At 39.3% G+C, this 26,403-nt stretch overlaps 1 protein-coding gene across 1 annotated transcript in view; it reads right to left on the bottom strand.

Moving 5' to 3' along the window:
• Positions 1-9,747: 9,747 nt before the first annotated feature.
• The window catches only part of LOC106085875 (neuropeptide F receptor), a 45,068-nt gene continuing 28,412 nt past the window's right edge, over positions 9,748-26,403 (bottom strand). The window contains exons 2-4 of the mRNA XM_059362113.1: positions 25,039-25,429; positions 20,147-20,316; positions 9,748-11,352 (exon numbers count right to left, since the gene is read on the bottom strand). Of these exons, the coding sequence (XP_059218096.1) occupies positions 10,483-11,352; positions 20,147-20,316; positions 25,039-25,429 (1,431 nt within the window). The 3' untranslated portion in view covers positions 9,748-10,482. The remainder of the gene's footprint in view (positions 11,353-20,146; positions 20,317-25,038; positions 25,430-26,403) is intronic.

Here is a 26,403-nt window from a genome sequence, read left to right as displayed (position 1 = left end):
ATCCCTCGGTGGTGGGTACAAAAAGGCGCAGCTGAGCGGGCCCGGGTCAGCTATTACATATATATTTATATACTGCTCGTATTTATAATTGAAGGGTACGTGTAGGGTATAATATATGGTCGACACCGCCCGACTTTTGCCTTACTTCCTTCTGGATTCTACTTAAGAAAAGATTCATAGACAATGAAAACGGCATTCAGCCCGTTCTCTTATCTTAATTGTTCAATATACATTATCGACCAAATATACTCCCTGAGCAGTTTAATCCTCTGGCCGAACTCTGAAAATATTTCCAAGCCTTTCGATCTACTTTTTTTTCTCCAATTTCTGACATCTTGTTTCGATACGACATTCTCCATCGATAATGTTGTTCTCTCCATAGATATTTTGGTCTTACCCTTCTACGTTCACCTTCTATTATAGACTCACAAGACTATTTTCAATTCATTGTGATACCAAAATGTCACCATACTAAAGTCTCTATTGGAAATCGATGCCTCGAACGATAGTTCGAACTCACTACCATATTCAAACGAATCTTTAGTTGGGACTTTCTCATTTATTCTGACAATATGGCCGATACCCGATATAATCGTTCTCATACTTACCCATTATTCAATTCCACTTTGGTTCAACATTGTGAAAATCCTTTTTCAATAACTATGTTTTCCTTCTTATGACACATACTCACTTGTTATTTGAGGCGATTTGAAAATAAAATACAAGTTTACTCTTTTTCTTGTATAAAATAACAGTTTTTAATGTATTATATGGTACTCTGAAAAATATGATCAATAAAAACTCATTTCTGCAATGTACATATATCCATGGACTTTTCCGATGATGTATCCTAAGAGGAAGGATCAAAATAGAGGTCAAATTATGTACATCAAAACTAAATGGACATGGAACTAAGAAACATTTGTCAATTGAAACTAAACTACGATTTAAAATAGGCTGCTATATAAAGAATAGAGGTAAAACAATTCAAAATTTACATGGATTTTTCACACAAGTTCAACTTTACGGTCGATATATGGTAGTCACCCAAGTTGACATGGCCTACGAACTGAAATTTATTTTTAAAAAGCCTTTGCTACATATTTAACATTATAATCAAATGCCTATGTATCTTTCTTTAGTTTAAAAAATCACAACAATTGCAAATCCAACTCTAAGAAAGGAAACAAACAACTTTAAAGAACATAAAGCACATTATGTGGCAAAAGCAACAAACTAATGCTAAAAACCAAAAATTAAAACTTTAATCTTCTAATTTTACCATAATTGACTAAAAAGATTCTTACAAAATTGTCAGCATTAACAGAAATAAAATGGACTATATTCTAAAGAAAATCATTTCATTGGGCTCATATCAGAAATGATTTTCAGTGTATTGAGCAAAGGTTGCAAACGCTCTAGAAAACTCATTGTTGAGAATAATAAATTAAAACAAGAATTTATATGCAAAAGATGTTTTTCAAGATTTATTTAAGATTTATCAACATTAGATTTTTGTTTGTTTGGAAAGAAAAAAAAAAACATACTTACCACTGAAACGTGAATAATAACCTCCTTCAACGATCTCAGAAATCGAATATGAATTTAGCTAAAAATGCAACAGTCCTGACAATTCAGGTAGCAGATGCAGAGATTGTTGACTTAGGTTAGGTTAGGCATTAGTGGAAGCCTGCAGTCAGACTTAGTAAGCCATACACGCTACCATTTCAACTATCAGTAGCAAGATGCAAACTCTATGATGGAACCTTAAAGTAAGATATATTCCAATCTCTTCAAATGATTAAACTGTTCACATTATCAACACAGGGTAGCTGGCACAAAGTGTTACCAAGTACACACTAGTATATCTGTCAAACTAGAAATGACATCTACATGATATTTGTTTTATTGTCAGCTCATTATATTATTTGCAAGCCATCATATGCATTTGCTTTTGGGTATATTTAACAAGTAAAAGCGCTTTAGGTTGGGCCGGACCGAATATACCGTCCACCATGAATCGCTGCATGACTCATGCAAACAAAAATACCACGCTTGTAATTTCAGCCAAATCGGATAGTAACTGTGCCCTATAGAGGCTCAAGAAGCCAAATCGGGAGATGGGTTTATATGACAGCTATAGCGGGGTATAGACCGTTTAAGACCAGACTTGGCACAGTTGCTAGAAGTCAAAACAAAACACCCTATTCAAAATTTCAGCCAAATCGGATAGCAATTTCACCCTCTAGGTGCTCAAGAAGTCAAGACCTGAAATCAGTTTATATGGCATATCCGGCACAGATGTTGGAAGTCCTAACAAAACGCCACTTGTATTTTTTTTAACAAAATCGGCTAATAATTCCTATCTCTGAAGGCTAAAAAAGTCAAATCGGGAGATCGTAGCTTTATATGGTAACTACTAGCCGAACCGGGCCCGCTCCGCTGCGCCTTCTTTAATTGTCTAATATTTTTTTAGGGTGGGGATATCAAATTCTTGCCATTGTAGTCTATGACGCTGAACGCGTTCGTATCCTGGCGAGAACATCGGAAAAAGCGGTGTTTATCTCCTCTTAATGTTGGCGACATTTGCGAGATACAATGCCATGCATGGTCATTTAAAAAAATTTCCCCAAAGTGGTGTCGCACTGCGGGACGCCGTTCGGACTTGGCTACAAATAATAGGTCCCTTATCATTGAGTTTAAACTTGAATCAAAAAGCACTCATTGATTTGTGAAAAGTTTGCCCCTGCTAGGATCCTGGTGTTTTTAAAAATTAGGGTAATGAGAATTGTTTTAAGGGGAGGGATGGCACCTCAGACATTTCGACTCAAATATGGATATCAAATTCGTGCTGCACTTGCAAATCCCTTAAATTTGAGCCCCATATTGGCATGGCCGGTAAATATGAACCGTTTGGAGGGTGTTTTGGGGCTGAGGTGGCCACCGGCACTTTGCACTGACAATAGATATCAAATTCGTTCTTAATTCCGAACGGAAATGAAGTTTAGTTTTGAGGGTTGCTTTAGGGCAAAACACTTGGCTCCAAAATTGGATATCAAATTCATCCCATATTGCCATAATGGGTCAAATAACCCATTTGAGGTATCTTTAGGAGGAGCTATTCCTCCTCTTAACTTGAACGCAAATTTTAATAACATATTCGTAATCTACTCCCAAATATCTTTAATTTGAGTCCCATTAAGCCATGGTCGGCTAAAATGGCCATTTGGAGGTATTTGGGAGTGTGCGACCTCCCATTACTTAGAACTAATGTTTTATGCCATACTGCCAAATACTTTTCATTTAAGTCTCATATTGATATGAACTTCGAATATATCTGTTCAGAGGAGTTTTGGGGTTGGAGGGCCCGCTGGGTACTTGGACCCAAATTTTAATACCATATTCGTTTTCTGGTCTCCAATACCTTGCATCGGACCACTTTCGGTGACGTTTTTGGGGTAAGGGGAAGGGTCCGCCTCCACCCGATATCTAAAAATTATATAGCCTGTGTTTCCTTACAGAAAAACGTACACAATTTATGAAATTTTAAGAAAATCGGCCATGAGGCTGGCGTGACCCTCTATACTTCGATCTGATTTCGTATGCCAGATTCGAAATTTACTCCCGAATACGTTTCATTCGAAATGAACGTCTGCTTGGGGGAGTTTTGGGGCTGGGGAGGGTACTTAGACTCAAATTTTAATACCATATTCGTATTCTACTCTCCAATCACTTTCATTTGATACCCATGTTGTCCCGATCGATCCACTTTTGATTTTGGGTTGAGTTTTCGGCATAAGGGGAGGGGCCGTCCCCCTTCCGATATCGAGAAATTATATGGGCTATGTTTCATTCCAGACCAACCTACACAATGTGCGAAAATTTCGAGAAAATCGGTTCTGCCGTTTTTAGTCTATACGGAACAAACAAACCGAGTCCTATATATCCGTGATTGGCTAATGTGCCCATTTTGAGCGTTTTTGTGGGGGTGGGGTGACCCCCTATACTTCGACATGAATTTGTATGGCAGATTCGTTATCTACTCCCGCGTACTTTTCATTTGATGCCCATATTGTCGTTATCGGTCCACTTTTGATTTTGGGTGGTGTTTTTGGGGTAACGGTGAGGGGTACACCCCCTTTCGTTATCAATAAATTTTGAAGCCTATTCCTACTTCCTGACCATAATCGTAATCTACTCCCGAATACCTTTCATTTGAGTCCCATATTGTCATGATCGTCAAATAAACTTATTTTAAGGAGTTTTGGGGCTGAGGCGGCCCCCCCCCCCCCCCCCCAGGTACTTCGACCCAACTTTTATTATGAAATTCGTTCTTTACTCTTGAATACCTTTCATTTGAATCCCAGATTGTCCCGATCGGTCCACTTTTATTTTTGGGTAGTACTTTGGGGGTAAGGGGGAGGGTCCTCCCCCTCCCGATATCAGGAAATTATATAGTCTATATTTTCTTGCAGACCAACCTACACAATCTGTGATGATTTCAAGATAATCGGTTCAGCCGTTTTTGAGTCTATACGGAACAAACAAACAAACACAAATTGAATTTTATATACAAGGTACCAGGCTATAGACGTTTTCGGACCATCTATGATACAGTTGTTAGAAGTTAAAACAAAACACTTCATGCGAAATCTAAGCCAAATTTGCAGTGAATTGAGCCCTCTACGGGCTCAAGAAGTCATGATCCGAAAATGTTTTATGTGGCAGTTTTATCAAGACAAGGACCGATATGGGTCATTTAGAATTCCAACATCCGCTAAATCAGACAAGTGCTTAAAGAAATGAGAACCTAAAGTGAAACTCCTTATGACTGCCAGTGCGGGAAATACACATATCAGATGTTCCATAATCTCTTTTTCCTCGACGTCCTCACAGCTTCTGCAAAAGTCGTTACTTGTAAGCTTCAGTCTGTCAACTTGTTTTCCGATCAGAGAATAACCTGTCATGACGGACACAATGACTGAGACGTCTGTTCTAGCTAGCGACGATGTGGCCCCATAACTTTGGAATATTCACGACGGAAGAAGAAAAACTTTTAGACAATGGTGCCAATTCCCCGTACCCTTGAGTAGTTTAAATCCAGGAATTTTTAGTTCATGAACCACTACCCAACATACCCACGGTTCCTGGATAAGAAACACATCAGAAGGACCTTTAGAGCCGCCGCAGCGGTTTTACAATGGTGGAGATTTATGTGCAGAAACCGGACCGTAGTCAGGATTCATAATTTCCACAACTGTTGCGTTAGCCTCGTCTTCTTAGTCCGCCAGGAGTTCATCCTCACAAGATTCGTTCGATCTACTCATGATGAGTTTACTTACGCATCCAGAGGCAGTTGAGAAAGCAGTGGCACCACTCTCCTACTCACCACTCTTTCTGGACACTGAAAACTTTCGGTGTCGACGATTCCTCCTTAGATGCTTCCCCAGCTGCTGCTGTTGAAGTACCTGTTGGGTTCCTTCCTTTCCCGCGGGCACAAACCTTGATCCCAATCCAAGTGGATGACTCACCCACAAAGGGCTTGTCGGGTTCCATATTCCTTTAGTTATTCTTTTTGTAACAAATCAAAATATCCATTTCCGACCCTACAAAGTATATATATTTAGGATCGTTGTGAAATTCTAAGATGATTTAACGATGTCCGTGTGTCTTTCCACCCGTGTGTCCGCCAGTTGTAAACACGCTACAGTCTTTAAAAGTTAAGATATTGACTTAAAATTTTGCACAGACTTGTATTTCTTCTTTACGCAGATTATGTTCTTGCATGGGGCAAAAAGGACTACATTTGGACATAGCTGCCATATAGACCGATCAGACGATTTAGGATCTTAAGACTATTACAGGGACATTTATTACCGGATATCGGTGAAATGTGGCTTAGTGAGTTTTATTACACCCGCCGATATCCGCACCAAAAATTATTCAGATCGGAACGTATTTGGATATAGCTGCCATATTGACCGATCTGCCGATTTTGGGTCATATGCCTATAACAGGCGCATTGATTACACGACTTCGCTGAAATTTGGAACAGTGAGTTGTTTCAAGACTCTCAAAATTTTCTGAATATGTTCCTAATTTTAGCGATGAGTTTTTTTTTTATTCCTAAGACTCAAAATCGGCAGATCGGTCTTTATGGCAGCTATACTCAAATATATTCCAAAATTCCTATACCTAAATATAGTCCCAAATTTCAGCGAAATCGGGCAAAAAAATGCCCCATTTATGGACCCAAAGCCTAAAATCGGCAAATCGGTATATATCGCAGCTGTATCCAAATCTGGACCGATCTGAGCCTAATGGAAGAAGAATGTTGAAAGGCCTAACAGAACTCACTGTCGCAAATTTCGGCGAAATTGAATAATAAATGCGACTTTTATGAGCCCAAGAACTTAAATCCAGAGATCGGTCTATATGGGAGCTATTTCAAAATCTGGACCGATCTGAGCCAAATTGAAGATGTCAAAGGGCCTAACACAACTCACTGTGCCAAATTTCAAGAAAATCGAATAATAAATGTGCCAATTATGGTAGCTATATCCAAATCTGGACCAATCTGTGCCATATTAAAGAAGGATGTCGTATGACCCAACACAACTCACTTCACTCAAAATTTCGGAGAACTCGGACAATTAATACACCTTTTATGGGCCAAAGATCTAAAATCGAGAAGTCAGTCTTCATGGCAGCTACATTCAAATCAGGACCGATCTGCGCAAATCTAAGAAAAATATAGAGTGGTCTAACACAACTCACTGTCCCCAATTTCAGCAAAATCGGACAATAAATATGGCCTCTATGGGCCTAAGACCTTAAATCGGTTTTAGGCCCCTGGGGGCTATACCAAGGTATAGTCCGATGTTGGGCTATCTTCGAATTTAACCTGCCTATGGACAAAAAAAGAATCTTTGAAGTTTCAGCTCAGTATCTCTATTTTTAAAGACTGTAACGTGATTTCATCAGATACACGGACGGACATGGGTAGATCGTCTTAGATTTTTACGCTGATCAAGAATATATATACTTTATAGGGTAGGAAATGGATATTTCGATGGGTTGCAAACGGAATGACAAATTGAATATTCTCCCATCCTTCGGTAGTGGGTATAAAAATTGACTGATTCAATTTTTTTTATACCCTCCACCATAGGATGGGGGTATACTAATTTCGTCATTCTGCTTGTAACACCTCGAAATATGCGTCTGAGACCCCATAAAGTATATATATTCTTGATTGTCATGTCATTTTAATTCGATCCAACCATTTCCGTCCGTCCGTTCGTCTGTCTGTCGAAAGCACGCTTACTTTCGAAGGAGTAAAGCTAGCTGCTTGAAATTTTGCACAAATACTTTTTATTTGTGTAGTATGTCCTAAGTATGGTTTAAATCGGTCCATAACCTGATATAGCTGCCATATATAACGATCTTGGGTCTTGACTTCTTGAGCCTCCAAAGGGTGTAATTCTCGTCCGATTTGACTGAAATTTTGCGCGTAGTGTTTTGGTGTCACTTCCAACAACTGTGCTAAGTATGATTCAAGTCGCTTCATAATCTGGTATAGCCGCCAAATAAATCGATCTCGGGTCTTGACTTCTTGAGCCGCTAGAGGGCGCAATTCTTTTCCGATTTGGCTGAAATTTTGCATGAGATGTTTTGTTATGACTTCCAATAACTGTGCTTAGTATGGCACAAATCGGTATATTACCTGATATAGCTGCCATATAAACCGATCTGGGATTTTGACTTATTGAGCCTCTAGAGGGCGCAATTCTCGTCCGATTTGACTGAAATTTTGCTCGTGGTGTTTTGGTATCAGCTTCAACAATCGGTCCATGTTTTGATATAGCTCCCATATAAACCGATCTGGGATCTTGACTTCTTGAACCTCTAGGGGGTGCAATTCTCATCCGATTTGGCAGAAATTTTGTACAAATGCTTCTCCCATAACCGTCAACATAAGTGTCTAATATGGTCTGAATAGATCAATACCTTGATACAGCTCTCATATAAACCTATCTCCTGATTTTGCTTCTTGAGCCCCTACAAGGCGCAATTCTTATCCGAATGAACTGAAATATTACACTTTGACTTCTACAATATTCAGCATTCAGTTATGGTCCGACTCGGACTATAACTTGATATGGCTCCAATAGCATAACAGTTCTTATTCAATATTCTTTGTTTTGTCTAAAAAGACCGCGCATAGAACTCGAAAAATTCGATTCATGGTAAATGCAAATTTTGCCCATGAACATTCTACTAAGGAACAGGAACATTCCACTAAGGAACAGGAACATTCCACTAAGGAACAGGGGCAAACTTCTCACATATCAATGAGTGCAGTCCGATTCAAGTTTAAGCTCAATGATAAGGGGCCTCCTTTTTATAGCCGAGTCCGAACGGCGTGCTGCAGTGCGACACCTCTTTGGAGAGAAGTTTTACATGACATAGTATCTCATAAATGTTGCCAGCATTAGGAGGGGAAAACCACCGCTGAAAGTTGTTTCTGATAATATCGCCAGGATTCGAACCCAGGCGTTCAGCGTCATAGGCGGACATGCTAACCTCTGCCTCCTGCGATCCATGGTGGATGGTATATTAGATTCGGCCCGGCCGAACTTATCACGTTCTTACTTGTTCTATATACAATAGTTCGCTGTCTATAAAGAAAAATCCTGCAATGTACATCGCAAATGCGGTCAATAGTGGAGGGTATACAAAATACGGTCAGGCCGAACTTAGCACATGTTAACGGTATAGCACTATGATATGTGATAAGTATGATCTGGATCGGTTCCTTACCTTATATATCTGCTATATAAAACTCTTATTGGATTGAAATGAAATTTAGCATGATGACTTCTTCCGATTTCACTTCTTGAACACCATAAAGAAGGCATTTTAATTCCATGGTAGTGGGCATCCAATGTTAATGCGCTCTTACTTGTTATTGAGGGTGCTGGCTGTTCATTCGCAACCTAGTTCTTATCACAAACTAATCTGCATAACTTGAGGAAGTTTTATTATGTATGTTACTTGGTTTTAACATTCGATTAATGTAATCAGAATGAAGAAATGAGAAAGTTACGTTATTCGCGTAAACATAAGGTAGATTCTGGGCCTCATAGTTTACTGGAATTAATATTCCAGCAAAGAATTTAAGTATTTTTGTTTTTAGTACTTAGAGAACAGATCGAACTCTCGTAAATATTTTTTTCGATCTCAAGGTCTTTGCGAATTCTACTAATTAAGTGGGAAAGCTTGACAGGAAGACAAATTGGTTAGCAGTTTTTTATATTGCATTTTGTTAAATAGCTCTATGTACATATTACACAGTGTTAATAATTCAATTGTAAAATTTTATAAATATATTGGGTTGCCCAAAAAGTAATTGCGGATTTTTTAAAAGAAAGTAAACGCATTTTTAATAAAACTTAGAATGAACTTTCATCAAATATACTTTTTTTACACTTTTTTTCTAAAGCAAGCTAAAAGTAACAGCTGATAACTGACAGAAGAAAGAATGCGATTACAGAGTCACAAGCTGTGAAAAAATTTGTCAACGCCGACTATATGAAAAATCCGCAATTACTTTTTGGGCAACCCAATACATTGGTTTGGCATCAACATCCTCTGCCGCATACACATACATATATACTCCATTTTAATATGAAACAAACAATTTTGTAGAATCTTTTTTCTTTTTTGTACATTTAGGAATAGTTTATTTCAAATAGAAAGAAGTTGGTTTTTTTTCTGTCATTGGGCCTTTTTTGGGGCCAAAACATGAAACAAAAATACGACTATTTACATAAATCATGCAATAACAGAGATTACAGCCAATGAGAAATAGAAACAAGAACTTGGAAAGAAAATGAAATTGTTAAAAATTTATATCCACAAGGTTTCGCTATTGGTAAGATGGCGATATTGCACAATCCATATTGCCACAGGCTGTAGTATACTGGGGCAATTGCCACTCTTTAAGGCAGCAACGATCGTTAGATACAGCTTCTTCAGTATTCATTTGTAAACGAAGCTGTTGTAGCCTTGATTTCTATACGAAAGAGTTGTAACATTCTTATGGTTGTTGTAGCTGTTGTGGCATATGTTGTTGCAGTTACATCATTTTGTGGATGGAGCTGTTCTGGTAGAACTTTTCGATGGTGTCATTTTTGTTTTAGATTTTGTTTCTTAAATATAATTTCTTTTCTTATGGTTATTGTTGCATTCAAGTGCTTCAAGTTTTATCAATAACAGTTATTCGTTTCTTAAATCTGCATTGAATTTGATTCAATGACTTTTGGGTTTCTTTTTTCTTCTGTTTTTTTTTTCTTGTAAGTGTTATTGGAAGGAGAAGATAATTTTTAATTTTGTCACATTGTATTTTTGGTTTGGATTATCCTAGACTTTTTCTTTTCTAGAGTTGTTGCAGAGATCTTTTGCCCATTGCATTGAGATTTACCGTATCACCAGCGTAGTGGTCACCTCCATGGACAAGGGATTCTCTGTGAGGGCCACCGATTCGGTGATGCCTCCACCATTATTATTCATTGTACTCATACCCAAAGTGTTGCCCATCATTGTTTCCCCACCAGCCCCCACCGCTCCGGCAGCACTGCTCAACAGCTTAAGATCACCTTTTGTTATGTCGGCATTCTTCCGTTTCCGCCGCGACTGTGCACCTCCTGTTGTATGACCATTAAGAGCAATATTAGTGTTTTCTTTATAACGGCATAATAATTCTTGAAATTCTTTACGGAAATTATCATTCAGCCATCCATAGAGCAGGGGATTCGAGCAAGCCGAACTCATGCCAATCATATGACAAAAGGCATAGGCCACCAGCATGCTGTTGGTCACGGCTCCCCTCTTCATGTCCGCATACAAATTGAAGAAGTTCAACGGCAGCCAGGATACCCCAAATATCACAGCAATGCTAATGAGCAAACAATTTGTGCGCTTCATGCGTCGCCCCCTCTCGGTCTTGCGCTGCGACGACGCCTGCACCGTAACAACGGTAATGCGACTTTTCAATTTATTATAGATGCCAAAATAAGCCGCCGACACTATGAGTATGGGCACAAGATACTGAACGCACAGCGAGAACATGGAATAGTAGAAGCGTCCATGATTCAGCGGCCAGTCCTCTATGCAAAAGGATACTCCATGTATGCCCAGGGCCTGCAGCACAGGTGGTATGTCCGCATGTATCAGACGTTTGTAGATGAACATGGGTGAGGCCAGCAGCAGGGCCAGCAGCCAAATGCCTGCCAGTATGGAAACAGCTCCAACGAACTGTAAACTATCTCTTGTGGGATACACTATAACCTGTGTGGATGACAAGAAGAAGAAGAAGAAGAAATAAGAAGTCAGTTTTCTCTCAGTTGCTGCTGGGATAATGAGAAACTTAAACATTCACATCCTTCTTTGTTTATAGTGGTGTGGGAAAATGTTAATTAAAATGGGCAATCATGTGAAAATTGCCACTAACATGCACAGCAACATTTTTGCTTCCAAAGATGAAGAAAAAATTTAGTTTTTGGGGATCTGGATGTACTCCAAAACTGCAGCATACGTTGTGATTATAACATAGAGCTGTCGCCAAAAAATGCTGCATTTTTTCTGCTTCCTTTTCAGCGAATTTTATGGCTGTTTAGGTTTATTATTTTCAATGTTGTTTTTTAAATTGGTTTACAAAAGGGAAATTTAAAAAGATCTTGGGATATGTAAAGAAAAACTCAACATAAAGTCGACGTAGGAGTAAATGACCAAAGCCACTTCAAATGAAAAATCAACCAAAAATTCTGCAAGTGTATGACGATACTCCTTAAAAGCACTTAGCTCTCAGCACTCAAACAAGGCTATATACGCCTTTGAGGCTACAAAACATGCAATTCAATTATAACTACCCCAATTTACGGTACGGAATAGCTGTGAGCACCACACGAGCTGGAACATTGAGCTCCAATTTGTGTGCTGTTCATTGCTGTCACGAGAAGCTTAGCTGCGAACTACCGGGCGCGTACACAGGTTTCGGATAGTGGAATGCTCCATACGGAGTAGCTGCAACGGCAGTTGCGGACAATCAGCGGCATCGAGCGGAGAGTCTCAGTGAGAGGCCGGGCGGCACCGGCTCTTGCACAAATACTGAGTGCCTATGATACTTGATATGGCAAGGCGAGTTATTAGTGCCTTTAAATAACCAATGGCCACCCTGTTCCCACAGCGATCGGTCCTTTGGATCGGAACGAGCTTGCTCACCTATAGCAGCTTGAGAAGAATCGCCACCTCTACATGCAAATGTGGCTACAACAACAACTATCCAAGATGTAGGACAAGAACAAACTTCGTCACTGGATATACATGAAAATGGTGTTCTTTTAGAATACCGTAGCGCAGAAGTTAGCATGTCCACCTATGACACTGAGTACCTGGGTTCGAATCCTGGCGAGACCATCAGAAATATTCAGCGGTGGTTTTCCCCTCCTAATGCTGGCAACAATTCTGAGGTACTATGCCATGTAAAACTTCTCTCCAAAAGGGTGTCGCACTGCGGCACGCTGTTCGAACTCGGCTATAAAAAGGAGGCCCCCTGTCCTTGACCATAAACTTGAATCGGACTGCACTCATTGCTATGTGAGAAGTTTGCCCCTGTTCCTTAATGGCATGTTCATGGGCAAAATTTTCGCCCCAGCGCCCCATGTGGTTGGGGGCCTTATTTGTGCCCATGCCCCGACGGAAGACAAAGACGTGCAGACCAAGGATATTTTCTACGAGTGCCTAGAGGGAGAATACGACCATGATATTAAAATCGCTCTAGGAGATTTTAATGCGAAGATGGGGAAGCAAGACCTTTTTAGTCCAACCGTCGGAAAGTTTAGCCTCCACGAGATAACGTCCAGTAATGGGTTGAGCCTGACAGATTTCGACGCGGCAAAAAAATGGTAGTTAGTAGCACCAGATTTCAACATAAAAATATTCACAAAGCCACATGGCTATCACCCGATCAAAACACGAGAAACCAAATTGCTCACTTTGTGATAGATGGAAGGCATTCATCCAGCGTGTTAGATGCGCGATCGATCCGTGGAGCGAATAAAGATTCGGGTCATTACCTTGTTGCGTCAATGGTTCGCACCCGTTTGAACATGACGAGGAAAGTACGATATGACACTGCACGGAAGCTGGACATTGAAAAGCAAACAACAAATAGCAGCGGCATACTCCACTCGACTAACCCAACTGCTTGATGAAAGCACTCCTTGTTCCGATGATATAATGGCGCAGTGGCAAACTATTGTCCACTCCATGGAAAATGCCGCAAAATCCGTTCTTGGGTACCGGAAGCCTCCTCCAAGAACCCATGGTATGACCAAGAGTGTCGAGATGCTAGTGAAGCCAAGAATGCGGCATATAGAACAACCCTGCAATCAGTAGCAACGCGCCAGATGAAGGAGACGTATCGAGAGAAAAGGAGAGAGGAGAAACGTCTATTCCGCAGAAAGAAAAAGGATATGGAAAGACTTGAGTGTGAGCGAATTGAAATGTCAGAATGAAGTCCGGAAATTCTACCAAAGAATTAAACATCAAACCGAAGGCTTTGGTGCAGGCACATCCTCCTGCAGAGACAAAGAAGGAAATCTGGTAACTGCATCTGATACAGAAAACTTCACTAGCATCTGATACAGAAAACGTGCTGAGGATATGGAGAGAACATTTTACCCAACTGCTAGTGTCCGACGTTGGCGGCGAAGAGGATACCGCAGTACCAATCCCTGATGATGGTATAGGATGTTTACCTCCTAGTCAGGATGAGGTCCAAGTAGCAGTGACCCGACTAAAGAACAACAAGGCAGCAGGAGCCGACGGATTACCCGCTGAACTATTTAAGACCGGAGGATGGATAAAAAGCGCATTTATTGTCCGATGTCGCCGTAATTTGGGACAATAAGTTGTGTTAGGCCCTTCGACATCCTTTTTCAATTTCACGCAGATCGGTCCAGATTTGGATATAGCTACCATATGGACCGATCTCTCGATTTAATGTTTTGGGCCCATAAAAGGGGCATTTATCAGCATTTATGTCCGATGTTGCCGAAAGTTGTGACAGGGGGTTAAGTTAAGCCCCTCCACATATTTCTGCAATTTGGTCTAGATATCTCGATTTAAAGTCTTGGCCCCAAAAAAGGCGCATTTATAATCAAATTTAACTGAAATTTGACACATTGACTTATGTTGGGCTTTTCGATATCCATGTCGTTTATGGTTCAGATTGGTTTATTTTTAGATATAGCTACTAAAAAGACCAATAATTTGTTGTATACAATTGAACAATGACTTGTACTTTTTAGTAATTGGTCCAAATCGGATTATATTTCGATATAACTGCGATGGGACATATGGTATGAAATTTTCTCGGGATTTGGATGAAAGGTGGTCTTTTTATGGACTGATTCGGGTGATACTAGGCATGGATACTAGAAGTCATAACACAAGTCTGTGTTCCAAAATTCAGCCAAATCGGATGACAATTGAGGCTTCTATTGGCTCAGGAAATCAAATCGGGGGATCGGTTTAAATGGAAGCTATATCAAAATCTAAGCCGGTATGACCCCAACAAACTTCATTAATAAGAAGTGTCTGTGCAAAATTTAAAGCGGCTAGCTTTAAGCGTTCGAACGCTATCGCTTTCGACAGACGGACGGACAGACATGGCTAGATCGACTCAGAATGTCGAGACGATACAGAATATATATATTCTGAATCGTTTTAAGAATATTCTTTATGGGGTCTCAGACTACTATTTCGAGTTGTTATAAACAGAATGACTAGATTTGTATACCCCCATCCTATGGTGGTGAGTATAAAAACATTATCTTTTGACACAACTACGTACAAAAAAATGTTTTCCATATCCTTAACCTTCACTAGAAAATATGCCAAGATTTTTCCTTCTACTTTCTTTCTTTTGAAAGTTGTTGATTTTTCTTGACATTTCATTTACTATTGCAGAGAACGACCTCGATTATGAAGCACTCTGACATTCTATCACCTACATCTCATTGTAGGTGGTCACACGTACCAACAAGGCACAAACAAAAGTTTTGCCACTTTCAATGTGACATAGTATTCACACCATAATGATCTGCAAAATGTTATTGGCATTCTATTACTATGGAATTTCCACCTCAACTGGACAATAAACTGACAGTTGCTAAAAAGGAAATTTTCCTGGAAATTTGCCATACTGTACAATTGGAATTAAAAATAAAAAAAAATAAAAATCTGCATAATTGAATTTCATTTGTTGAAAGCAAAATTGCAATCTAAGTTTAGAAAAGTGCAAAGAAATGGAAAAATCTGCTACGCACAATGATTTATTTTCAAGGAGAATAATCTTAAAGTAGACTAAATCTTAGTGCTTGGCCAGTAAACCGGAAGTTGTAAAATTGTAGCACAAAATGAAAACAAATCATATTATGACTGAAAAGGAGCTATGGTCCTTGTCTACATTTGGCGATTTTTTTATTTGGACTAGGGCCCGCTCCGCTGCGCCTTCTTTCACTCTCTTATTTTATCTGAGCCAAATACCGGCACGGTCAGGAAAAAAAGCCTTATTTGGGGGTGCTGGTACGGCATTTCCAATATTTCGCCCCAATGTGGATGTCATATTGGTGCTCTACTCCCAAATTTCTTTTATTTGAGTCTTATATTGCTAAGGTCGGTGAAAATGTCCCTTATGGGGGTGTTTTTGGGGCAAATCGCCCCATCTATCTCCGAGTTGGGCTTTTGAAAATAGTGTAAAGGAGGGTCCCACCATTAAAGTTTAGGTGTTAGTTCTACTTCATTCTCTAGGTTTTGGTGTTGGATTGGAGTAGCCAAACTCTTTGCCCCGAAAGTGGGGGCAAAGGATTTCCATCCGCCTGTCTGTTGAAACTTTGCGCAGATTCTTTTTTTGTCCATAATCATGTTAATTTCGAAGATGGCCTATATCGGACTATATCTTGATATAGCCCGCATATAGCCACACTTATTATCCGATTTTGTTGAAATTTGAACAATGAGCTGCGTTAGGTCCTTCGACATCCTTCTTCAATTTGGCCCGGATCGGTCCAGATTTGGATATAGCTGCTATATACACCGAACTCTCGATTTTAGATTTAGGACCCATAAAAGCGCACTTAATGTCCGATGTCGTCGAAATGTGAGGCTATGACTTATGTTAAGCTTTCCGTCATCCGTGTCGTATATGGTTCATATCGGTCTATATTTAGATATAGCTGCCAAAAACCACCAACATTTTGTTCTACAAAATTGAACAATGACTTGTCCATGCCGAATTTGGTCCAAATCGGACCATATTTCGTTAGTGTTGCTATGGGGGCATAAATTAATAATTTTTTCCCGGATTCTGACAAAAGGTGGTTTAGATTTATACCCGAGGTGGTGGGTATCCAAAGTTCGGCCGGCCGAACTTAACGCCTTCTTACTTGTTTTGTATTGGTTATCTATATTCAAAATCATATTTCATAGCTACCATTTGGGATAGCACATTTTTAAAGATTCGCAGGTCCTCTTGTGTCGATCCCAATTTGAGGGTAAATAGTGTAGACTCATACCAAAGACACTTTATTGCTGTGCTATTTCAGATTCCTATCCCGATCGACCTTCATTTACTATTTTTGATTCCCTTTTTAGGCTAGGATGGCGATTGCCCTCTGACACGTCCATTCATTTGAATACTCGGTCGTCCTACATGATAGTTTAGTGTATTAAGCGTCGGGGGGACCGACCCTTTCCCCCAAAAGACGATATACATGTCCGTCTGAACGGCAGGACGTGTCCCAGATACTTGAATCCTTATATCAACATTATATTCGAACATTACTGTCATAGACCTTTTATTTAGTTCCCATATTATCCCGATCGAACTACTCGTCTTATTGAAGCGTATTAGGTGAGTGGGAAGGTCCCAGACTCTGTCCCAAATGTGCATATCAGATTCGTAGTCAACTCTCAAACACCTTTCATTTTATATCGATTTTGTGACGTTAGACATTTCTGCCCATTTTGGAGGTTTTTGGGGTTAGAGAGGCCCCGTAGACACCTTGGACTATATTCGTGTACTCAACTTCCAAACATCTTCCATTTGATATCCATATTGTCCCAATCGGTAAATATGTCCTGCTGGAGAGTTTTGGGTGGTGGGTAGGCCCCTCAGACATCAAGGAATAAAATTTTATGTCAGATTTTTACTCTTCTTTTAAATACCTTTATTTGATACCCATATTGCCCAATTGCGGTAAAAGTGTCCTTTTGGGTGGCGTTTTTGGGGGTTGGAACCTCCCGACACTTATGGTGACATTTTTATGCCAAGTTTGTACTCTACTCTTAAATACGTTTCATTTGATACCCATATTGCCCAAAGCGGTAAAAGTGTCCTGTTGGGTGGCGTTATTGGGAGTGGGAGCTCAACTCTTAAATACCTTTCACTTGATACCCATATTGTTCCATTCGGTAAACATGTCCGTTCGGGTGGGGCGTCCCCCAGTTTATTTGATTCCAAAATTTAATACATATTTCATGTTTTTGGGCTATCATAAGGTAGCATGCAAAATTTCGCTTAAATCTGTGCACTCATCTCCGAGATCTGGCGTTTTAGAAAATGGGAATATGGGGGAATGTCCGCCCCCCGTCGGATATCAAAAAATTCCGATCGACTCAGAATCACTTTCTGATTCGATTTAGCTATGTGCGTCTGTCCGTCCGTCTGTCAGTCTGTCCGTCCGTCCGTCTGTCTGTCCGTCCGTCCGTCCGTCTGTCTGTCCGTCCGTCCGTCCGTCTGTCTGTCCGTCCGTCTGTCTGTCCGTCCGTCTGTCTGATCGTCTGTCCATGTTAATTTCTGTACAAAGTGCAGGTCGCAGTTTCCATCCGATCGTCCTTAAAGTTGGTACAGGCATGTTTTTCGGCCTAGAGACGAGGCCTATTGAAATCGGAAAAAATCGGTTCAGATTTGGATATAGCTCCCATATAAAGGGTGATTTTTTTGAGGTTAGGATTTTCATGCATTAGTATTTGACAGATCACGTGGGATTTCAGACATGGTGTCAAAGAGAAAGATGCTCAGTATGCTTTGACATTTCATCATGAATAGACTTACTAACGAGCAACGCTTGCAAATCATTGAATTTTATTACCAAAATCAGTGTTCGGTTCGAAATGTGTTCATTCACCGTAACGTTGCGTCCAACAGCATCTTTGAAAAAATACGGTCCAATGATTCCACCAGCGTACAAACCACACCAAACAGTGCATTTTTCGGGATGCATGGGCAGTTCTTGAACGGCTTCTGGTTGCTCTTCACTCCAAATGCGGCAATTTTGCTTATTTACGTAGCCATTCAACCAGAAATGAGCCTCATCGCTGAACAAAATTTGTCAAAATTTGAACACATTTCGAACCGAACACTGATTTTGGTAATAAAATTCAATGATTTGCAAGCGTTGCTCGTTAGTAAGTCTATTCATGATGAAATGTCAAAGCATACTGAGCATCTTTCTCTTTGACACCATGTCTGAAATCCCACGTGATCTGTCAAATACTAATGCATGAAAATCCTAACCTCAAAAAAATCACCCTTTATATGTTCGTCCGAGTTTTCAGTAATAATGCAATAAAATGGTCATTGGTTAACCGATTCTTTCGAAATTGGGCAGGAAGAATTCTTTTATGACTCCCGACATTGCGACATGAATTTCATGGAAATCGGTTTAGATTAAGATATAGCTCTCATATATATATATCGCCAGATTTTCACTCCTAGAGCTACTGTAAGCGCATTTATTGACCAATATTCCCAAAACTTCGTACAACGCTTTCCTCGGCGTCTGTTACAGTATGTGAGAAGTTTACTCGAAATCAGTTCGGATTTAGATATAGCTCCTATATATATGTTCGTCCGATTTGCAGTAATATTGCAATAAAATGGTCTTTTGTTAACCGATTTTCTCGAAATTTGGCAGGAAGGATTTTCTTTTGACTCTCGACATTACGACATGAATTTCATGGAAATCGGTTCAGATTTAAATATAGCTCTCATATATATATATATTTAGCCCGATTTTAGCTTCTGGAGTCACAGCAAGCGCATTTATTGACCGATCTTGCCAAAATTTTGCAAAACGCTTTCCTCGATGACTGACTTTTGATATTACTGGTGAATTTCATAGAAATCGGCCCAGATTTAGCTATAGCTGTCATATATGTATATCGATAGATTTTCATCCCAAGAGCTACTGCAAGCGCATTGTTTGACCAATATTGCTAACATTTTGCACAACGCTCTCCTCGACGATTACTACATTATCTGAGAAGTTTGCTCGAAATCGGTTCAGAATTAGATATAGCTGTTATATAGATGTTCGTCAGACTTTGAGCAATTTGCAATAATGTTGTCATTTGTCAAACGCAGTTATTATAGTTTAAACATTTTTGCTCTCGGAGGTCCATCAAAATAGGTTCAGAATTAGATATAGCTCACACTTTGTACTATGGGGTAGTTGTAGGGTATTATACAGTTGGCACCGCCCGACTTTTGTCCTTCCTTACTGGTTTTAATATAGCGTTGTTGCTAAAAAATACAACATTTTCCCCAAATCCTTTTCATAGAATTTTATTCGTTTTTTATATTTTCAAAATTGGAATTTAAATAAAATCTTGGGAGCTAGTAGGAAAAACGCAACGTAAAGTTGGCATAGAAAAATTTACCATAAAAACTATAACAGGAAACCAGACCAAAAACTCTGCAAGAGTATAAGGAAAATTCTCTGGAAGTACTCAACTGAAATGGTCAGAAATGTCGTATGGAGTATACAACACTCAATCAAGGATTTGTCGATTTGAAACTACAAAAATGCTATTCATTTATAATTCCCCTTATATGTATTCCGTGGAAGCGTTTCAACATAGCATATTCAATGTTATTCTTCATTATTCTACTACATTAAGATGTAGGAATGGAACAATCTTAGTCACTTTGGAAGAACACAAAGTGCTGTTCTTTTATAATAATGTCCAATTTATGTCGCTGAGAAAATAATAACTTAATGAACTCATATCATACCTGATATCTATCAAATGCTATGGCCGTTATTGAAATGGTCGACACAAATATGCTGAGCGCCTGCAGCATAGCAATCATTTTGCACAAAATCGCACAAGAACCAAATGGCCAATATTTGGATAAAATTTCCATTAATGTTAAAGGCATTGTAACCAAGCACAGCAGTAAATCTGAAAAGAAAAAAAGAACATAAAAATCACACATTAAATTGACAAATATAATTAACGTTTTCATCGAATGAGCCAAACTGACGTTCAGGTTGCTTTTTTATGACAACATACTAAATAAAAAACACCATTAAAAGTTAAAGCTGTGGTATTTAAGATTCAAGTGGGTCGACTAGGGAAGTTAAATGAAATTTGAAAATACGACATTATTTGGAAGCGGTTCATAAATTATTCATAGAGATGTGTTTCTACCGGGTAAATACCCAACGCTTGGGTATTTATTGGTTATTACCCAATATATTCCTTTTTGGGTATTTAAAAATTTGCAGATATCTTGGGTATATAAACATTGCGCAAACAATTTTTGATGATTTCGTATTCTTTGTATATAAACCTGATCTTCTGATCTCATAAAATCGGATTTTAGTTATATATAGCCGCTATATAGACCGATCTTCAGACTCAAAGTCTTGAGGCAATAAGTTGGTAATTTATCATCCGATGAAATTTGGCACAATCCCTTTTGGACCCAATACTCTATGTCGGGAGATCGGTCTATATGGCAGCTATATCCAAATATGGTCCAATCTTGACGATATTCAACAGAAAGGTTTAGAGAGGTAACAAAACGCACTTTTACATCATCATTTTATCAAAATCGGATGAAAAATGCTCCTTTTATGAGCTCAATACTCTATGCCGGGAAATCGGTCTATATGGCAGCTATATCCAAATATGGTCCGTTCTGGACGATGTACGAAACAAAGGTTTGCAAATGCAAATTTTGCCCATGAACATTCCACTAAGGAACAGAGAAAAACTTCTCACATATCAATTAGTGCAGTCCGATTCAAGTTTAAGCTCAATGATAAGGGGCCTCCTTTTTATAGCCGAGTCCGAACGGCGTGCCACAGTGCGACACCTCTTTGGAGAGAAGTTTTATATGGCATAGTACCTCACAAATGTTGCCAGCATTAGGTGGGGAAAACCATCGCTGAAAATTTTTTTCTGTTGGTCTCGCCAAGATTCGAACCCAGGCGTTCAGCGTCATAGGCGGACATGGTGGCGCTACGGTGGCCTCCACGACACACAGGTTTAGAGGTCTATAAAAAGCTGTTTCAAATAGCATCTAAATCGGATAGAAAATGCTCCTTTTATGAGCCCAATACTCTATATCGGGAGATCGGTCTATATGGCAGGTATATCCAAATATGGCTTGATCTGAACGATGTTCGGCACAAAGATGAAGAGGTCTATTAAAACGCACTGTTTCAAATTTTATCAAAATCGGATGAAAAATTTTCCTTTTATTGGCTCATTACACTATATCGGAAGATCGGTCTATATGGCAGCTATATCCAAATCTGGACCGATCTGGACCAAATTGAATATGGATGTCGAAGGGACTAATACAACTCAACGTTTCAAAGTTCGGCGACATCGGACAATAAATGCGCCACTTATAGGCCCAAAACCTTAAATCGAAAGATCGGTCTATATGGCAGCCATATCCATCTCTGGACCGATCTGGGCTAAATTTAAGAAGGGTATCGAAGGGCCTAACACAACTCACTGTCCCAAATGTTGTAAAAATCGGACAATAAATACTGCATTTATGGGCCCACAACCTTAAATCGGCGGATCGGTCTTTATTAGGGGCGAAGTCAAGATATAGTCCGAAAAAGCTCATCTTCGAACTTAACCTGCCTATGGGCAAAAAAGGAATCTGTGCAGAGTTTCAGCTCCATATCTCTATTTTTAAAGACTGTAGCGCGATTTCAACAGACAAACGGACGGTCATGGCCAGATCGTTTTAGATTTTTACGACGATCAAGAGTATATATACTTTAAAGGGTCGGAAACGGATATTTCGATGTGTTGCAAACGGAATGACAAAATTAATATAGCCCCATCTATCGGTTGCAAAAATATGCAAAAATTTTCTTATCGTTGTCTTAACGTATATTCAATGGAACGAATTTCTGTTCTCAATTTTTTTTTTCCGATGCTCCAAAAATTTATGCATTTGCATATGTTTCCGATGTCTTGCCAAAATGGAATTGCAAGCCGCAGTGCTTCGCTACATCCTCATATCACATTTTAATAATAGATTATTATACTCTCCATCTCAGAGTCCATTTGTAGCGCCTCGATTTGTCGATCTATAAAATGTCCGTCTGACTATCTGTTAAAATCGCGATAGCGATCGAACTAATGAAGCTTGCCATTTGAAATTTCGTCTATTTGGATTAGGTCGGATTAGGATTATTGGATTAGGTCGTTAGGGCATATCGGATTATATTTGAATAAAAGCCGCAGTTCTTATCCAATTTGAAATTTTGCACTTTTACTTTTCCTATGACCTGCAACATGTATGCCCAATATGGTCTGAATCGGTTCATATCGTGAAAAAGTTCTCACGTCAACCGGTCTCCCAATTTTACTTCTTGAGCCTTGAGAGGGCGTAATTCTTCCAAATTTTGTTCACAGAATTTCACTATGACCTCCAATGACCAAACTAACGATATATGAACGAAATCTATCCATAACCTGAAATAACTCCCATACAAACTGATCTCCCAATTATGCTTCTTGAACCGCTGAAGTGGGCAGTTCTTATCGATTGTGGGTGAAATTTCTTCTTTTTTTGTTTCTGTCTGTGAAGACAAACTGTGCAAAGAACTTGACAAACTAAATCCCTTGTGGGGAAAAAATATTCGTTTTTGCTTGTTATACCCTACACCAAAGGATGGGGGTATACTAATTTCGTCATTCTGTTTGAAACTCCTCGAAATATTCGTCTGAGACCCCATAAAATATATATATTCTTGATCGTCATGACATTTTAAGTCGAACTAGCCATGTCCTTCTGTCCGTCCGTCGGCCCATCCGTCCATCTGTCTGTCGAAAGCACGCAAACTTTCGAGGGAGTGAAGCTAGCCGCTTCAAATTTTGCACAAACACTTCTTGTTAGTGTAGGTCGGTTGGGATTGTCAATGGACTATGTCGGTCCACGTTTTGATATAGCTGCAATATATAACGATCTGGGATCTTAACTTCTTCTTCTGCTAGAGGGCACAATTCTTATCCGATTTGACTGAAATTTTGCATGAGGTGTTTTATTATAACTTCCAATAACTGTACTGAGTGTGGTTGAAATCGGTCCATAACCTGATATAGCTGTCATATAAACCGATCTGGGGTCTTGACTTCTTGAGTGTCTAGAGTGTGCAAGTATTATCAGATTTGTCTGAAATTTAGCATGAGGTATTTTGTTATGCATTCCAACAACTGTATTAAGAATGGTTCAAATCGGTTCATGAGCTGATATAGCTGCCATGTAAACCGATCTGGCGTCTTGACTTCTTGAGCCACTAGAGGGCGCAATTATTATCCGATTAAGCTGAAATTTTGCATGCGGTGTTTTGTTATGACTTTTAACAACTGTACTAAGAATAGTTCTAATAGGTCCATAACCTGATATATATCCTATCCGATTTGGCTGAAATTTTGCACGACGTGTTTTGTTATGACTTCCAACAACTGATTTAAGAATAGTTCATATTGGTCCATAACCTGATATAGCTGCCATATAAACCGTTATGGAGTTTTGAGTTCTTGAGCCACTAGAGGGCGCAATTATTATCCGATTTGGCTGAAATATGGTACGACATGTTTTGTTATGACTTTCAACAACTGTGCTAAGAATAGTTCAAATCGGTCCATAACCTGATATAGCTGCCATATAAACCGATCTAGGGTCTTGACTTCTTTAGTCACCAGAGGGTGCAATTATTATCCGATTTGGCTGAAATTTTGTACAACGTCTTCTCTCATGACCTTTAACCTACGTGTCGAATATGGCATGAATCGGTTTATAGCCTAATACAGCTCCCCTATAAACCGATCTCCCTATTTTACTTCTTCAACCCCTAAAGTGCGCAATTCTTGCTGAAATTTTACACAATGACTTCTACTCCAATATTCAGTTCAATTATGGTCCGAAATGAACCATAACTTGATATTGTTCCAATAACATAGCAATAATTTTTTTTTATCCTTTATTTGCCTAAAAAGAGATACCGTGGCAAGAGCTCGACAAATGCGATCCATGTTGGAGGGTATATAAGATTCGACCCCGCCGAACTTAGCACGCTTTTACTTGTTTTTCTAATATTTTGAAGCTGCTGGCCTGGCGCTGAATCCTAGACAAACCAACATTAATTGATTTGTTTAGCATACTTGTTTCCTTCTTTCAATAGACTTTCCTCGAGCCTTATTTAATTCCTATCAATGTGCATGTCCGTTTAAGTTATTCGTGGTTGGTATTTCCCTGACACTTGTCCCAAATACGGATATCAGATTCGTATTCTACTTCCATTGACCTATCTTTTGGGTACCATAGAATCTGGGTAGGGCGACATGTTTTTGTGAGGGATGGCCACCCATACACTTCCGCAAATACTCTTCTCTCAAAGTCCTTTCATTTTAGTTTCATATCACAGCTACAAAATCTTTGATACACAATATTGATTCTAATTTACCCCAAATAAATATGTCAATCTCCACTTTCTCGTGTTGCTCATATTGATTTTTTTGGTTGTAAATAAACATGTCAATCTTTTTTCAAAACCTTCTTCTTTGTAATCCTTCCATTAGTATTTTATGTTGCCCATTAAACCCCAGGGTCCTTACAACTATAATCACGCTGAGATGTTGGCTTACCTGATACAGCTAAATTCAATATGAATAGATTGCGGGCAGTGCGCATCATGGGTTTTCGCACCACTGCTATGACCACTAGTATATTTCCCAATGCTCCAAATATGATGAGGACACAGTAGAGGGTGATGAGGACATGATACCATAAACCATCAATGCTTCGGTTACGGGTGAAACGCTCCAGCAGTATGGGATCCAATGTGAGGGTATCATTATTTGCTCCAATTGATGTGTTTAATTGCTGTAGATTGTGTTGTCCGTCATCTGTTACCTCCATCATGGAGGATTCCTTACTTTCGACACTTTCACTGGAACTCAGCATGTCCATGGACATGGATTCAGTTTGCAGGACAAAATTGCTAAGTCCCAAATCCGAGTGATTCATATTGATAATCTGCAAAAGAAAGTGACACAAGGGCATTAAGCATTGATGGGTGGTGGGTGTCTGAGGAAATGGATTGGTAAACATTGAAAATAAATGTTTATATTTAAGCAGCAATTTTATCATCTGCCATCATTCCTATTATTGGCGATAGTGTCATAAATATTTGATTGTGTGGTTACTCCCTACACGGTGGAGTGTCTGCTTCAATATGTACTTACCCCTGTATGAGTACTCTGTTATGTTCGTTTATTCAAGTTAGTGAATGGTCTTATCTTAATCCTCATAAATTGGTATTTATTAATGAGCTACTGAAAATGAATATTAGGTGGAATCGAGGAAAATCATTTTTTATAGAGATTTGATGACAGTGAAACTTTGATAGAACAAGGATAAATTGCTTCGACATATTGGTTTATGACACTATGGTGGGCTAGATTATATTGACATTCTGAAATCAGTACCACCACAATGATTGTAATCGAATTAAACCCACAACACTGAGCTCGATATTGTCTGTGTGTAGAAAGTTTGCTAAATAGAAGTACAAGCGTGTTAAGTTCAGCTGGGCCTAATCTTGTATACCAAGTCAAGTACGATTTCTCTTCGTAGGTGCAAATGCAAATTTGTCCATGAACATTCCATTAAAGAACAGAACTTATCCCTAAAGAGGTTTCGCTCTGCGACAACACGTTCGAACTCGGCTTTAAAAAGGAACCTAAACTTGAATCGATGATATGTAAGAAGTTGCCTCTATTCCTCTTTGTAGGTAGGTTAGGTTGAAAATAGGTTGCAGATATTAATACGCCCCAAGACACTATGGACATACACCTAAGCCACTAATCGGCTTTTTGTGCGCTCTAAATACCAACACATCTAAGTTAGGAATTCCGTGTTACTTACAAAATCCTTAATTGTTTTCCATGCCACTCCCCTAAGATGGTTTACGCATGTTATAATATCCCCACCTTAGTGCCGGTATCTGT

Source organism: Stomoxys calcitrans, chromosome 2 (assembly GCF_963082655.1).
Source record: "Stomoxys calcitrans chromosome 2, idStoCalc2.1, whole genome shotgun sequence".
Lineage (NCBI taxonomy): Eukaryota > Metazoa > Arthropoda > Insecta > Diptera > Muscidae > Stomoxys > Stomoxys calcitrans.
The sequence above is the reverse complement of the archived record's forward strand: the minus strand, read 5'-3'. Positions and strand labels throughout refer to the sequence as shown.